This window comes from Loxodonta africana, chromosome 6 (assembly GCF_030014295.1).
Source record: "Loxodonta africana isolate mLoxAfr1 chromosome 6, mLoxAfr1.hap2, whole genome shotgun sequence".
Lineage (NCBI taxonomy): Eukaryota > Metazoa > Chordata > Mammalia > Proboscidea > Elephantidae > Loxodonta > Loxodonta africana.
Window position 1 is genome coordinate 91,264,306 of NC_087347.1, and position 14,812 is coordinate 91,279,117.

Sequence of the window (14,812 nt, forward strand, 5' to 3'; positions counted from 1 at the left end):
GTTTTATTTGAACTGTTTATGTTCAAGAATCTTGAAGGATTGCAGTCATATAAATGCAGAATTTCGGTTTCTTTTAGCCTAAAGCATCATTTTAACATTTTCTAAAAGGTTGTTCAGTTCTACATTTTGATTCCATTATATGTGTAATTAAACCTCTGTGCACAAAAGTATTCTCCTATGTACTAGCAAGTACATACACCCACAGGAATCCTCTTCTAAACTATAATTTATTTAAACATGTAATCATAGGATTTGAAAACATGCCTTCATTTTTCCAAACAATACGCCAATTTGAACTGCTTGGTAATAAAAGGAGAGATTTTATACCAGTATGATTTTTTTTTTCTTCCCCTGTGACCTAACGGTGAATGAAAATGGGCAGGAGGAAATTTTAAAAAGAAAATGTGTTATAACTGTTTCTCTTCTTGAGAAAAATAGGAGAGAATCAAAGATTTGTAGCTATTTATGAATTCCAACACAATATGAATATTTGGGCCTGCAGTATTCTCTCCTCAGGCTTGGTCTAAGTAGTAGATAGTTGTGTATGTGTGTGTGCGAGAGATCGATCTTCTTGAACGTTGTGGAGTCAGGCCCCCTACTGACAGGATCAGTCAATTACAGATATTGGCGGTTCTTCTGGGATTTAAACCCATCAGAACCTGGTGAGGTAACAGGAGTCTGGACTTTTAAGGACGACCTTTCTTTACACTTTCTGTTCCCTGTGCTTGATCCATTTCACCCACAGCACATCCGCAACCTACCAAAAGTGCCAACCCAAGGAGTAAAAAAAAAAGGAGTAGTTTATCCAAAAATTGATTTTAGTCCTGGTACTTCTCAAGAAGCAACTTTTCCCAGGAATCAGAATAGGAATTTGGGAAAAGGATTGTAGAAGACAAAAAAGAGGCCCCCTTTTTTCTCAGTTTATGTTTAAGCACCCCATTCCCAGTTAATAATGACGATAAGCTTCTGTGAAAACTGTCCCGAGTACGTTAAGATTTGGGTAAAGCCTCTGTCAGATTCGACAGGTTGGTGTTAAAGAATAAATCACATTACAGTGTTTGGCTTCCTTGGACGCTCACTTTAAGAACTTTAGGACGCTTTTCCATTCCCTGGGAGGGAGTCCTTAGGTGGTTCCCAGACTAAACCCAGCACAAATCTGGATGTGTTTTTAATCACAATGAGGGAGAAGTGAAGGGAGCGAATATATCTATTTAGATGCTCGTATTAGTGTCTGTATGAAGAGTGGTGGTTACAACTTTACAGTTCTCTCGGCCCCCGCTTTCCTAGGACTAGATTAAAAAAATAATTTGCCACCCTAGCTTGGCCAAGCTTGCGTTTCCGACTGTCTGAAATAGCTTCCTGGAGCCTGGCCCACCGCGGGGATCAAGGAAAGCTCCCCCTCTGGCCGCGCCCTGCTCCCTAGCGGAAGGGGAAGGGAACCTGGGAGGGCGCCATCCACGCTGGAGCTACTGCTATTTTTGGGCCCCGCCGGGCGGGTGCGTCAATGCCTGCGCCCCTGCGTCACCGCCACCCCCACCCCCTTCCTTCTCCCCAGCTTTCCAAACTCTCACTTTTTCCCTTTGGTTCGCGTGGACTTGCTTCTGCCCACGGGGTGCTGACGCTACGGCGCTCATGCTAACAAGCTATTCTTCGCCCTCCTCCCTTTCTCCCCGGTACTTAAATATACTCACCCACCACAATAACATACCCTGCACACACACATACACACACACACACTTCCTGGTTTTATTTTTTCTCGCGCCCCCTAGGGCACCTCGGAGCTGCACCAGTGGTAACAGTGGTAGCGGCTACCGCAAAGTCTGGGGAAAACTTAAGGTGGACACGTAGATTTCCCTGAGGCTGCGGCGCAAAAAAGCTTTCCGGGGCAGCTGCTGTGTACCGAATGGCAGCGCCTCTCCAGCCGCCGAGGAGCAGGGGGCAGCGGGAAGCGTGCAAAGGCGGGAGTGCAGATTAGGGCTGAGCATAGTTCCACGGAGGGGACGCGAGTGGCAGAGGGGCCCGTAGCAGCCCGCAAACAGGCCATGCCGAGGGAGGAGGGGCTGCTGGAGCGCTCTCCGCGGGTGGGGAGCGTCTCCGAGCTCTCCGCTAGTCCCAGTCTCTTCCAGCCCCACGGGAGAAGCCCCAGGAGGCCCTCCTAGCTCAGGCCGGCCGGGGGACCTGGAGGGGGGCTCGCCCTCTGAAGAAGCGGTGTTTACTTTGCTAGAAAGCGCCTTGCCCTCTCAGCGTTGCGGGCGGATTGACTCGCTAAGCAGAGTCGGCGGCCACTCCGCGGGCTGGGAGGGTCCGCTCCCACCTCCTGCCCGGGTCCCTCGCCTGGAAGAGCTGAGCGCCCGCACCTCACGCTTCACGGAGACCTCCCCGCCCTCCCCTCCTCCAGCCATAATGTCCTGCGTTTCTCCGTTGGCCCTCAAGTTGACGCGTGAAAACCCAGTGTTACAGCGGAAGGTCAACTTATTTCCCTAAAACTCATGTAAGGGTTAAGAGACGGTGGGCGCCGGGGTGTGCTGAAAGTATTACAGTTGGCAGAAGGTGGGATCAGAGCACCTTCCTGCAGAAGGCGCACCTGTTGCCTGCTGCTCGGCTGCATTGTCTGAGAAGGGAAAGCGGTCGACGCTTCACTCTGATTCTGGGGTTCCTGAAGGGCTGGGTCACCGTCCACGCTCTTCCTTACCCACCCCCTCCATACACTGATTCCTCCCTTGTATGTGGGCACTGCAAAGAAACAAGGCAACGCAGAAACATAGCCTCTACTCTCACCCTCTTCCCTCCATTGCAGTGTGTGTGTGTGAGAAACAGAGACAGAGATACAGAGAGAGACAGACAGGGAGAAAGCACCGAGCAGGGAAATCCCTCCCCAACAGCCTGAACCCTTTGACCATCTTGTGTCATGGGACATTTATCTGTACGCGCTTCCGTTGGGGGGGGGTGTGAGGAGTGTGGGTGGGTGGTTAGGGCACTGCACTGCACACCCCATCCCTTGCTGTTTCAGGTGCGGGCTACCTGGCCCACACCAGGGGTCCCTTCCGCCCAGCCTTTTTTTTTTTTTTTTTTTGCATCCTCCTCGCATGTGAGCTGCGCTGCAGCCGCGATGGGCGCGGGGGCTTCGGAGACGGCGAGGTGTCCAGGTTCTGCGAGCTGCGCGGGCTTGGGTGGAGAGATCACACCTCTTTCAGAAAAAAATAAATAAACCAAGCCAGCTACCAAGGTGAACCCAGAACGGTTCCCACCTTAAAATCTGCCGTGCTCGTGACGTCAGGTCGGAAATATACCAAAGCCAGCGCGGGCCAGGAGTCCGGGGAGCGCGGCTGCAAGGCGATTGGGCCACAAGCTGCTGACGCGCGCTGACGCGCGGAGACTTTAGGTGCATGTTGGCAGCGGCAGCGCGAGCCACATAAACAAAGGCACATTGGCGGCCAGGGCCAGTCCGCCCGGCGGCTCGCGCTCTCCTCCTCGGTCCCCGCTCGCCCGCCTAGCCGGCCGCCTAGCCCTCTTCCTTTCCCGCTCGCGGTGTCTCTGCTCCCTCTGCCCCGCTCACCCGCCCCTCCCCGACCCCGCCACCCGGCTCCCAGAGGGAATTGCACTTCGGCGGAGTTGAATGAATGAAGAGAGACCCGGAGAACTCCTAAGTGAGTAGGTGCAGCCCGTGAAGCTCGCGTTCTTTTATCCTCCTTTCCTCTTTGCGTGTGTTTTCTTTCTACTCGTGTGGTACACGTTCTCTGAAAGTGGGAGCTAGAGGCGCGGAGGGCGAGCGGGGCCAGAGAGTGGGGAGAATGGATGCGCGTAGCTACTGAGAGTGCTCGTCAGAACTCAGGCTTTGGCACTAGGGGGGAGTTGGTTCCAAACAGAGGCTTCCCAGGCTCCTTACTGGTGGAAGTGGAAGGGGGACTTGCACGTTTCTGGGAGTTGCAGGCTAGCCCGCGGAAATACGCGCAAAGTTTGCTCTTAAGATGAAATTGATTGTGGTCCTTAAATACGGAAATTCCAAGTCGTGCGTATACGAGGGGCCTGGACGGTGCCCGCAAAGTCACAGGGAAAGTTCTTCAGTTTATGTGTTGCTTGGGAACAGTGTCACCGCGGCTGGCCAGCGTGCCCGTGTTTCCCGAGTGTTGTTGATTAAAGGTGTTGTTGGTAGAGTGTTGTGCTACTAAGTTACCTGAAATTTCTGAGTTTGACATATGCCGGAGAGAGAGAAATACAGAGACAGAGGATGTGTAGAGAGTACAGTTATGAAGCTGCAAAGCTACCCGGGGATTAATATTCTACACAGACATCTCTCTGAACGAATGTGAGGATCCAGTTCCCTTTCTTTCAGCTATTTTTTTCTGGTCACCTCCCCCCGCCCATGAAGCAAGGTTTTTAAGAGGATGGAAAAAAACAAAACAAAACAAAACAGGAGTGGATATTTGGCTTTCTTTTTCATTAGTAATAAGATTATCTAAAAAAAAAAAATGCTCTAGAATGCCTTCCAAGTGGGGACATCTGAAAATTACTAGAATACAAGTATTCCTTGTTCCAGCAAGTAGGCAGATCAGGGAAGGCTGTACAGGGAAGTAGGAAAGGTATTCAACTTACCATACTGGGAAGCACTTTTAACATTGATGCCAGTACCATGTAAGGAATATTTCCCTCGTTCAGCAGCTGGCTTAAGATCCTCCTGGAAAAGTAGGGTCCCCTCTTTCTACTCCTTGGCCATTAAAAATAGTGTGAAAGACAGGGTTCCTGGAAAAGTGAACACCAGTTTACTTGTATCCATAGTGCTGAAGAGCAATCCTAGTGCTCTGTCGAAAGCACTTAGGAAACCCAGATGCTTCAACTGGAATCAAATGGTCTTTCCCTATGTCCAGACCTAACACTCTAACCCTTGGTGGTTTTGTTTGTTTTCCCCCCTCATTTTATATTCTTAACTTTTAACTTTCTTCCCCTCCTCCCAAAAGAAAAGCCAATGTTACTGAAAAAAAAAAAAAAGAAATTTTTTTTCAAGAGAAGTTTCCAATGCTTCATTTGATTAAAGTCCAGACTTCTGATTCAGGCCTGTTAAACTAAAATGGAAACATGTCCTCCACAGCTTCATTACACCATAAGTGTTAAGTATAACTACATGCAATACATTTCTTCCTTCATGAACCCTCTCTCTGCAATGACTTACACAGTGCAATGGGTGGCATTTTCTGTTGTTTCCAGACATCTCTCTTACACATTCATTCTATCTGCTGTGTTTGGTAAAGGCTATACACTGATTTCCAATGAAACTAACTGGGAGGGCATTGGAGGGCCTGCCTGATTGAGTCTACTTATGCCCTGCGGAATCTCTGGCGGGAAAGTTGTCCTGACGCTTCCTGTGTCTGTATTTCAGGGAGCAGATCTGAAAGGCTGGACTCCCCATTGCTTTTCTAAAAATCTTGGAAACTTTGTCCTTCATTGAATTACGACACTGTCCACCTTTAATTTCCTCAAAAACGCCTGTAACTCGGCTGAAGGTTAGTGCAACTTCATTTCTTTCCCTCCCTTCCCAGAGTTCCCTAACGTCAAGAGATTCGGCAACGCTATTTTCCCGGGCAAACCCTGTAACTTAAGGCTTCCCGGAACTATCACCTTTGGGAGCAACTGCCTAATTGTGCAATTCAACTTCAGCGGAGTGGTTTCTAGAACGAGATTTCGGAGCCCGAGCTTCAGAGAGGCTGATCAGAGCGGGGTTGGCTATGAAGGCGGGCGTGGGGAGGTGTTTGGAACTATCCGGGAGTGTGGACCCTCAATAGCTTTCTAACTCCGGGTCTTTACGTGCCCAGCCCTTCCTCGCTCGTCCTGCACTGTTTTGGCTGCGGCACTCGCGCTCTCCCGCCCTTCTTTTCGCGCCCCTGCTCTCTCTGTCTGACCGCCGCGGGCTGCCGGTGTAGCTCCAGGTGCACCCGAGCCGGGGAGAAAGTGTTCAGTTGACCAGGCTGAGTGTATATTACCCTGTTTCATTTCCAGCCATGCCTTGTGTTCAGGCGCAGTATGGGTCCTCGCCTCAAGGAGCCAGCCCCGCTTCTCAGAGCTACAGTTACCACTCTTCGGGAGAATACAGCTCCGATTTCTTAACTCCAGAGTTTGTCAAGTTTAGCATGGACCTCACCAACACTGAAATCACTGCCACCACTTCTCTCCCCAGCTTCAGTACCTTTATGGACAACTACAGCACAGGCTACGACGTCAAGCCACCTTGCTTGTACCAAATGCCCCTGTCCGGACAGCAGTCCTCCATTAAGGTAGAAGACATTCAGATGCACAACTACCAGCAACACAGCCACCTGCCCCCCCAGTCCGAGGAGATGATGCCGCACTCCGGGTCGGTTTACTACAAGCCCTCTTCGCCCCCGACGCCCACCACCCCGGGCTTCCAGGTGCAGCACAGCCCCATGTGGGACGACCCGGGGTCCCTCCACAACTTCCACCAGAACTACGTGGCCACCACGCACATGATCGAGCAGAGGAAAACGCCGGTCTCTCGCCTTTCCCTCTTCTCCTTTAAGCAGTCACCCCCGGGTACCCCTGTGTCCAGCTGCCAGATGCGCTTCGATGGGCCCCTGCACGTCCCCATGAACCCGGAGCCGGCGGGCAGTCACCACGTGGTGGACGGGCAGACGTTTGCTGTGCCCAATCCTATCCGCAAGCCCGCGTCCATGGGCTTCCCGGGCTTGCAGATCGGCCACGCGTCGCAGCTGCTCGACACGCAGGTGCCCTCGCCGCCGTCGCGGGGCTCCCCTTCCAACGAGGGGCTGTGCGCTGTGTGCGGCGACAACGCGGCCTGCCAACACTATGGCGTGCGCACCTGCGAGGGCTGCAAAGGCTTTTTTAAGGTGAGCATGGCGAGGGTGGAGGAGGCAGGTGGGTTCTCCCTACTGCCCGGGACCCCAGAGGGCGCGCTCCGCCTTGGTGCCGGCGGCTCAGCCCCGGACCACCCAGCTCCCCGGGATTCGCCTGCACTGCCCAGCAGGCATCGGGGGCTTCCGGGTGTCTGAGGATGAGAAGCAAGAAGACTGCTAGCCCGGAGGTCGAATCCCCCCGCACGCACCTGACCCCGCGGCCCCCCGCCCGAAGTTGCTAGAGTCGGACTTGGAAGAGGGTCATTTGCATGTACTAGGAGCTGTCTTCCCTGTTCAGATTGAAATTGGTTAGGACAGAGAACCGTGTCTGAGCTAACCAAGTGGAACAGAATTCCCTATGGTCAAATTAAGTGATCTCTTTATTTCGCCATCCTGATTGAATAATCTTATCATTTTAAATAGAAAAGGTCTCCAAGGAATGTAAATAATATGAATGCCCACGGATTTGTATTTACTGAACGCTTCCTTCTCCCTCTCCTCTCTTGGCATATAAAACACAGCAAGGAGCGGCAAGGTTAGCTCAAATGTTAACACTATCAATTTTTTTCTGTTAAATGTCCTGGAGGAGGAAAAATGAAAAAGACAGAGAGAAAGAAAAGGACAAAATAAAAAAGGAGTGTATTTGTGGGGAGAAAGCCGTTCAGGAATTCTGTGGATTCCCTGGGTTGCTGGATTTTCAAGGGAGGAAAGAATTAATTTTCCGCTTATATTGTCTCCTTTTGCAGCGCACGGTGCAGAAAAACGCAAAATACGTGTGTTTAGCAAATAAAAACTGCCCAGTAGACAAGCGGCGCCGGAATCGCTGTCAGTACTGCCGATTTCAGAAGTGCCTGGCTGTTGGAATGGTCAAAGAAGGTAGGTCGGGGCAAGCTGTGGATCCCCCAGACTGAGCCCTTGGAAAACGACTGCTCGCACCCTAACCCCACTTCCCACTTCCCAGAGCCGGGCATCTACGGCCCCCTTCCCCCAGTGTGGCCTCCATGACCGGGCAGCTGCCTGCTCGCCCAGCCTCCCCTAGAGAAAGCCGCCAGGCCCTTCTCGCCTTTGACTGTTCGACCCATTGGGAGGAAGAAATAAAATTGCCCTGCATTTTTTATACTTTTCCTCAGTAAAGGCTTTACAAGCTGTGGGACCCTGCGCTGCCGGGCGGGGCGCCCAGCGGCTCCGGCCTTTCCGGGAGGAGGGGTCCAGGCGGCTGCTGGGCCCAGGTCCGGAGTGCGGCGCTGACCCGCCTGTTTCTTTGCAGTGGTTCGCACCGACAGTTTAAAAGGCCGGAGAGGTCGTTTGCCCTCGAAACCGAAGAGTCCCCAGGAGCCCTCTCCCCCCTCGCCCCCGGTGAGTCTGATCAGTGCCCTCGTGAGGGCCCATGTCGACTCCAACCCGGCTATGACCAGCCTGGACTATTCCAGGGTAAGAAGCTGGCGGGGGAGGACGGTGTGGACAAACCGACTGATGGGCAGGACCCCCCATCCCCAGGCACTAACACCAGACTCAGGGGATAAAGGAGGCTAGCAAGTTTGCCTAGTTCACAGCTCTGCCTGGGCAGGGCTACCGGAGACACATAAATGGTGTAGCTGTGGGTGTGTAAACCTGGGGACCGGGCAGAGAAAGGAAGAGAGGACAGCCACAGAAGGGGGATCTCTGCGAGCTCCCCCTACACCACACACACACACAAAGGCACTGGCACACAAATGCCTCTAATGCAAAAAACCAGCCACTGTGCAAAATCCCTCCACTTCTACTTTATCCCCAGTCCTCCGTACAGATGTTTTAATCCTTATCCTCTCTGGACCCTCCAGGATGGGAAACCCAGGGCCTACGTGGGGGTTCAGGAAGGCAAAGAGAAAGGGAGTAAGGGATGACAGTGGGGTGAGGGATCAAGTGGTCAGATTCCTTTTTTACTCCAGCTGTGAGAAATGTGCTGGCTTTAATTGGAGCAAGTATGCCCAGCAAACCTAGAAGCAACTGCAATTTTATTAAGATCTGCAAAGGGCGGCTGTGCCCGGGACCCACTCTGGGACTGGCATGAATACTAACGTGTCAATTGTTTTGTGGAGATAAGAGTGAACGTTTCCCAGGGCTGGATGGCACTGTATTTAGTCCGTATGGAAATGGTAATTTACATATTTAAAGCAGCGACCTCATAGCACCATCCCTAATTGAATTAATTGCCCCGGAACATCTAATTTCCTTACTGGTCAGAGAGAGGTTTAATTGTTATAAAAACCTGGCTCCCCTACTAGAAACGGGGTTAGCAATTTCACGGGTTATATATTTTAGAGAACCTCATTAAGTGCTTTTTAAAATGAAATTCCAGTTCCAGGCGAACCCTGACTATCAAATGAGTGGAGATGACACCCAGCATATCCAGCAATTCTATGACCTCCTGACTGGTTCCATGGAGATCATCAGGGGCTGGGCTGAGAAGATCCCTGGCTTCGCAGACCTGCCCAAAGCAGACCAAGACCTGCTTTTCGAATCAGCTTTTCTAGAACTGTTTGTTCTGAGATTAGCTTACAGGTAATAAGGGAGGAGGCAATTGGGGGGAGGCAGGGAGAGGAGGAAGAGAGGAAGCAAGAAACGGAAAGAAATGGAAGAAGAAGGAAAGCAAAGGGGAGAAAAGGATGGAAAAGGGCAGAATAGGAAATCAAAGAAGGAAATAAAGGAAGTATAGAAGACAAAAGGAAAAGGAAGGAAAGGAGTAACCAGAAGCCTTGGATGAGTGGAATGGAGGTGGGATAGGGGGCGTTCTTGATTGTTACGAAATTAAACCCTTTCAAGGTCCACTGGTCCACATTTTATTAACTCTTCGGTAATTAGGTGCCTCTTAAATCCCTCATTTATTGCTCTTCAAGTAATTAGTTGTTTAGCTTTTCTCTCTCTCTTTTTCTCCCCCCTCTCTCTTTGGTATTAATTGCAGGTCCAACCCAGTGGAGGGTAAACTCATCTTTTGCAATGGGGTGGTCTTGCACAGGTTGCAATGCGTGCGTGGCTTTGGGGAATGGATTGATTCCATTGTTGAATTCTCCTCCAACTTGCAGAATATGAACATCGACATTTCTGCCTTCTCCTGTATTGCTGCCCTGGCTATGGTCACAGGTCAGTATCACAGGCACAAGGAGCTTCTCCTCTAGAGCTGCCCATTGAATTTGTCCTGGCTTTCCCTTGTGACTTCTTCTCCCTGGTTCTGCCAGCTTGTGCTAACTGCTTTGTGCATTTTTCTTTTGTTTCTGATTGTGTTTTATGCAGAGAGACATGGGCTCAAGGAACCCAAGAGAGTGGAAGAGTTGCAGAACAAGATTGTAAATTGTCTCAAAGACCACGTGACTTTCAATAACGGGGGGTTGAATCGCCCCAATTATTTGTCCAAACTCTTGGGGAAGCTCCCAGAACTCCGTACCCTTTGCACACAGGGGCTACAACGCATTTTCTACCTGAAACTGGAAGACTTGGTACCACCACCAGCAATAATTGACAAACTTTTCCTGGACACTTTACCTTTCTAAGACCTTCTCCTATGTACTTCAGCTGAACTGGAAAGAAACCTATACTGTCCAGAGGGGGAAGGTCACATGGGCAGAGATAGTACCCTGGACTGCCTCAGCTCTAGCCATTCCCACCTCTTCTGCACCCCTCCCACCCCCCCAGCCCTTCGATCCCTAAAGAAAAAAACAAAAACTGTTGCTATTTCCTAACCTGCAGGCAGAACCTGAAAGGGCATTTTGGCTCCGGGGCATCTGGATTTAGAACACGGACTACACACAATACAGTGGTATAAACTTTTTATTATCAGATAATTGTTCAGAAGAAAGACTCCTAATGTATGATGGGAAATCTTTGGCCATTCTTGGTTATTGCGGTTAAGACAAACGTAACATACGTGCACACACACACACATACATTAAGGGGACCCACAAATATCGCCCTTTAAAAGACTTCAAAGTTTTCTGCTGTAAAGAAAGCTGTAATATATAGTAAAACTAAATGTTGCGTGGGTGGCATGAGTTGAAGAAGGCAAAGACTTGTAAATTTACCCAATGCAGTTTGGCTTTTTAAATTATTTTGTGCCTATTTATGAATAAATATGAAAAATTCTAAAGGATAAGTGTGTTTGCAAAAAAATAAATAAATACAGAAAAAAGGGACAAGCATGTTGATTCTAGGTTGAAAATGTTATAGGCACTTGCTACTTCAGTAATGTCTATATTATATAAATAGTATTTCAGACACTATGTAGTCTGTTAGATTTTATAAAGATTGGTAGTTATCTGAGCTTAAACATTTTCTCAATTGTAAAATAGGTGGGCACAAGTATTACACATCAGAAAATCCTGACAAAAGGGACACATAGTGTTTGTAACACCGTCCAACATTCCTTGTTTGTAAGTGTTGTATGTATTGTTGATGTTGATAAAAGAAAGTTTATATCTTGATTATTTTGTTGTCTAAAGCTAAACAAAACTTGCATGCAGCAGCTTTTGACTGTTTCCAGAGTGCTTATAATACACATAACTCCCTGGAAATTACTGAGCACTTTGAATTTTTTTTGTTTTTTTTTAAATGTCTAAAATTGTCAGTTAATATATTATTTTATGTTTGAGTAAGAATTTTAATATTGCCATATTCTGTAGTATTTTTCTTTGTATGTTTCCAGTATGGCATATGATGAGAGTCACTGCCTTTTTTTTCTATGGTGTATGACAGTAGAGATGCTGATTTTTTTTTTCTGATAAATTCTTTCTTTAAGAAAGACAATTTTAATGTTTACAACAATAAACCATGTAAATGAACAGAATTTTGTCTTCTTTCTGCGTCAGGAAAAAATGGTGACTAAACAACTATAAAATAGACAGAATTGGAGACTGATTTGTGATAGATCACTTATTAAACATCTGAGTTTCAAACTGACAGTCTAGATCTATTTGGGCAAAAGGAACAGGGGAATAGAACTAATTATCCAGAGAATTCAGTACAGTATTTTTCTTTAACTAGAATTTTCTAGTCTGGCAACCTACATTTATCAGAATCAATTGAGAATATCACAAGTCTTTCATTAACTTTGCTAGTAAATGCTGCTTTCAGAAGAGAAGTTCAGGAGACCAAAAGGCTTTTTCAACTTGTACAAGATCAGAAGACCAGTCAAGTTTTTGTCTTGCACAGTGTTTAGGAAGTATCTTTTTATTACTCAGAAGTCAGGCTTGTTATATGTAATCTCTGAATTTTCCCAATCCCTCCATTTACAACTGTTAAGAAGGATCTTGGACAAAGAACCAAGCATGTGGGGCCCTTTAGGCCTTGGATCAGTGGTCTTTGGCATACAGCTGAACTCAAGACTCAGTAAAAGCATTTCTTAGAACTTGCTGTTTTCCTTCTTTAGTGGATGGTGATAAAGTGCAATTTGCAGTTTTAGAATAATATTTCCATCTTAAAAGCTTCTCAGATAAATAATACAATATCCACTGTCAGGTGCTCCTTGTGGTTTAAGAAAATTATGACACTGGCATCTAAAGATTTCATTCAGCAGCAACTTCCAGCCAAGAAAGGAAACTGACGCTGTAGAAGCCGCTTACGGTCAGAGCGAGCGCTCAGCGCTCCCGGTCGAGGTCCAGGGAGTTTTGCCTTAGGTCAGCTATGAATTCGCAGAGCTGGGGACCAGCTTCACAGCTGACCTGGTGAATTACAGATGACCTCTGGGTCACTGAAATTTACAGAGAGCTTTATTGTTTTAAAAATGCAGAGTTAGAGCAGTAAGTTGCCACTAGAGCTCTTGGGTTTCCATTTTTCCTTTACCTCTTTTCTAAAGACATGTTTTGGGGATGGGAGAAAAAAGAGAGAAGGCTCATCTCCGTGGTTAACTTCATATTATTTTTATAGGATGTGTTGTTTCTCTGGGGGTCACTCTGAAGGGCAATGGAGGTTGGCCACCTAAGAGATTAAATAGTATGCCAAATGTTCAATTTCCTGGCTTTCTTGAAAAGATGAGACTAGCCATTTTCTTTTATTTTCACCTCTTCTACCCAACGAAACTGGGTTTACCCAAAGAAAGCCACAAACTAATAAGCAGAAAGAGGAAGCTCCTTAAAAATGCTGGGAGTCTACAGAGTCCTAGAGTTGGTCTCCCAGGTGCCTGCAGCCTCGAGACATTTGCATTCCGATTTAGAATCCCTGAGAATTGAACCGAGAAACGAACTCGGTTGCCGGTCCTCTCGTAAGGAAGCGGCTGAGCATCATCAGAGGTCAATGGGGCCTCAGGTAGTCAATCTCCTGAGAGTTTGGGGGGACAGGAGGGAAGGATGACGCCAGTGTGCAGGCTGTGCCGGGTCGGCGTACACATTCAGTTGATTCCCAAGTTGCAAAGTGGCTATTGCTTTTCCTGCTTCTCAGAGTCGCTCTCCAACCCCCGACTGCACGGAATTGCGCGAAGGAAAAAGCCTCGACAGGTCTCCGCCGCATCTTCCAGAGATCAGCGCAGCTGAGGACGTTTCTTGTCCTTGTCTTTCGAGGAGTAAAGCTCAGGAAAAACAAGACACGCAAAAGCCAGAGTTACATGGAACTTCCTTAGAAAGAGATTAAAACTTCATAATGGGGGCTTCCTCTGCACCCCCTACTCCCTCCACGTCCTTTTAATAATTTTAGTTGTGTAGTTTATGGTTCCAGCCATAGAAAATACATAAACTTTGTTCCGAAGTCATGACCATACGCTTCTCAGCCCTGAGAAGACTTAAGTTCTCGCGGTGTTTTAGACTAACTTTGAGTGGTTACCTAGAATGTTCTGACTTTATGGAATTTTTTTTTTTTTTGACTTTACGGAGAGAGGCTCTTATTCCCAGCACCGGTGAGCGGCTCTACCACCTGCTCCTTGCCGGGTTTCGCCTCTCGCTGTCTGGGCGATCGCCTGGGTGCCCCTGTGGCCCTCGCGCGGAGCCTCTGCTTTCAGAGAGAGTTTGAATCTTTGGTCCTAACTAAAGAGATAGGCATGGCCCAGAGAGCTGATAGCACCCTGCAGTGACAGCTGCACCCAACGACCATATGTGTAATTCTTTCTGGCGCCCAACTCTATCCCTAGAAAGTTTGGATGCCCCCCTAAAATTACTGTTCCTAAAAAGTCTTAGGGGCCAATATTTCCCAGTGTGTAAAAAGCCCGACGGAGATACCAGATACGGGACTCGTCCTGCCAACTTAAGAACGTCACCTTAAGGTTCAATTTCGCTTTGCCTAGAGATTGGTTGTCAGTACGTCGACACGGATATCTAGTTATCTTTTTTTAAATTATATTTTAAAACTAGGCGTCGGCAGTGAAGAAGTACTTCCAAGGTACAAACAAGTCTTCAAGGGAGAAGTTTTTTAATATTTTGATCACACAGTTTTCCGCCAGGCCCTATGTAGGGAGGCGACCCAGGGCACTTCTCCCAAGCATCGCTCGAGTCGCGCATCTTCGCGCCACCAACTACCAGTTCCCGGCTTCGCTGCTCACACACATCCGTTTCCTTTTTTATCCGCCACCGCCGCGCGGCAGCGGCAGCGCCGAGGTGGCTGCGGTGAAAGGGTCTGGGTCTCCCATACCGGGCTTCGCCTCTCTCCATGGGAGAGGCGCCTACCTCGAGGCGGTGTGCGCCCGAAGCCACCTAAAAGTGGAGACAAATGCAATCAAGGCGCGGGGGGTGGGAGGGCAGGGGTGTAGCTCGTGCATTTAAACTTTTTTTTTTCAGTATTGTTTTGGTGGTTGACCAGAGGTCCGGGAATGAATATCTCAAAGACCTCTTCCTCCTTGAAGCCGTTTCAAGGCGATTGATTTTTCCCCACTTTTTTTTTCTGTTTCCACTATTGGGGAACCGGAACTCTTCCCTCGGGTGTGCGCCCGGGAGCTTCTCAACTATTCAAACTTCTCGAGCATCCCATAGGCCGGGACTTGACTCAAATTTGGAGTC

At 48.5% G+C, this 14,812-nt stretch overlaps 1 protein-coding gene across 8 annotated transcripts; it reads left to right on the plus strand.

The window, feature by feature from the left end:
• Positions 1 to 3,122: 3,122 nt before the first annotated feature.
• NR4A2 (nuclear receptor subfamily 4 group A member 2) lies at positions 3,123 to 14,483 on the plus strand. Of its 8 annotated transcripts, none has more exons than XR_002784601.2 (7): positions 3,123 to 3,647; positions 5,992 to 6,857; positions 7,610 to 7,739; positions 8,131 to 8,294; positions 9,202 to 9,404; positions 9,926 to 9,983; positions 10,134 to 10,186. XR_002784601.2 is itself a non-coding variant. In XM_023542946.2 (7 exons), the coding sequence occupies exons 2-7, from the start codon at positions 6,123 to 6,125 to the stop codon at positions 10,388 to 10,390; spliced, it is 1,668 nt and encodes a 555-aa protein (XP_023398714.1). In that variant the 5' UTR covers positions 3,128 to 3,647; positions 6,009 to 6,122; the 3' UTR covers positions 10,391 to 14,482. The 8 variants fall into 8 exon arrangements, 7 of the variants coding, with proteins under 7 accessions (XP_023398714.1, XP_023398712.1, XP_064143199.1 ...); XM_023542946.2 differs by having other exon boundaries at positions 3,128 to 3,647; positions 6,009 to 6,857; positions 9,805 to 9,983; positions 10,134 to 14,482; XM_023542944.2 differs by having other exon boundaries at positions 3,128 to 3,651; positions 5,375 to 6,857; positions 9,805 to 9,983; positions 10,134 to 14,481.
• Positions 14,484 to 14,812: the final 329 nt, after the last annotated feature.

Bases quoted from the DNA above. Each gene is read 5' to 3' on its own strand.
- NR4A2 (XM_023542943.2), top strand. From the start codon at position 3,617: ATGAATGAAGAGAGACCCGGAGAACTCCTAA. The intron at 7,740-8,130 runs GTAGGTCGGGGC...GTTTCTTTGCAG, and splicing joins TGTTGGAATGGTCAAAGAAG to TGGTTCGCACCGACAGTTTA. The intron at 8,295-9,201 runs GTAAGAAGCTGG...ATGAAATTCCAG, and splicing joins CCAGCCTGGACTATTCCAGG to TTCCAGGCGAACCCTGACTA.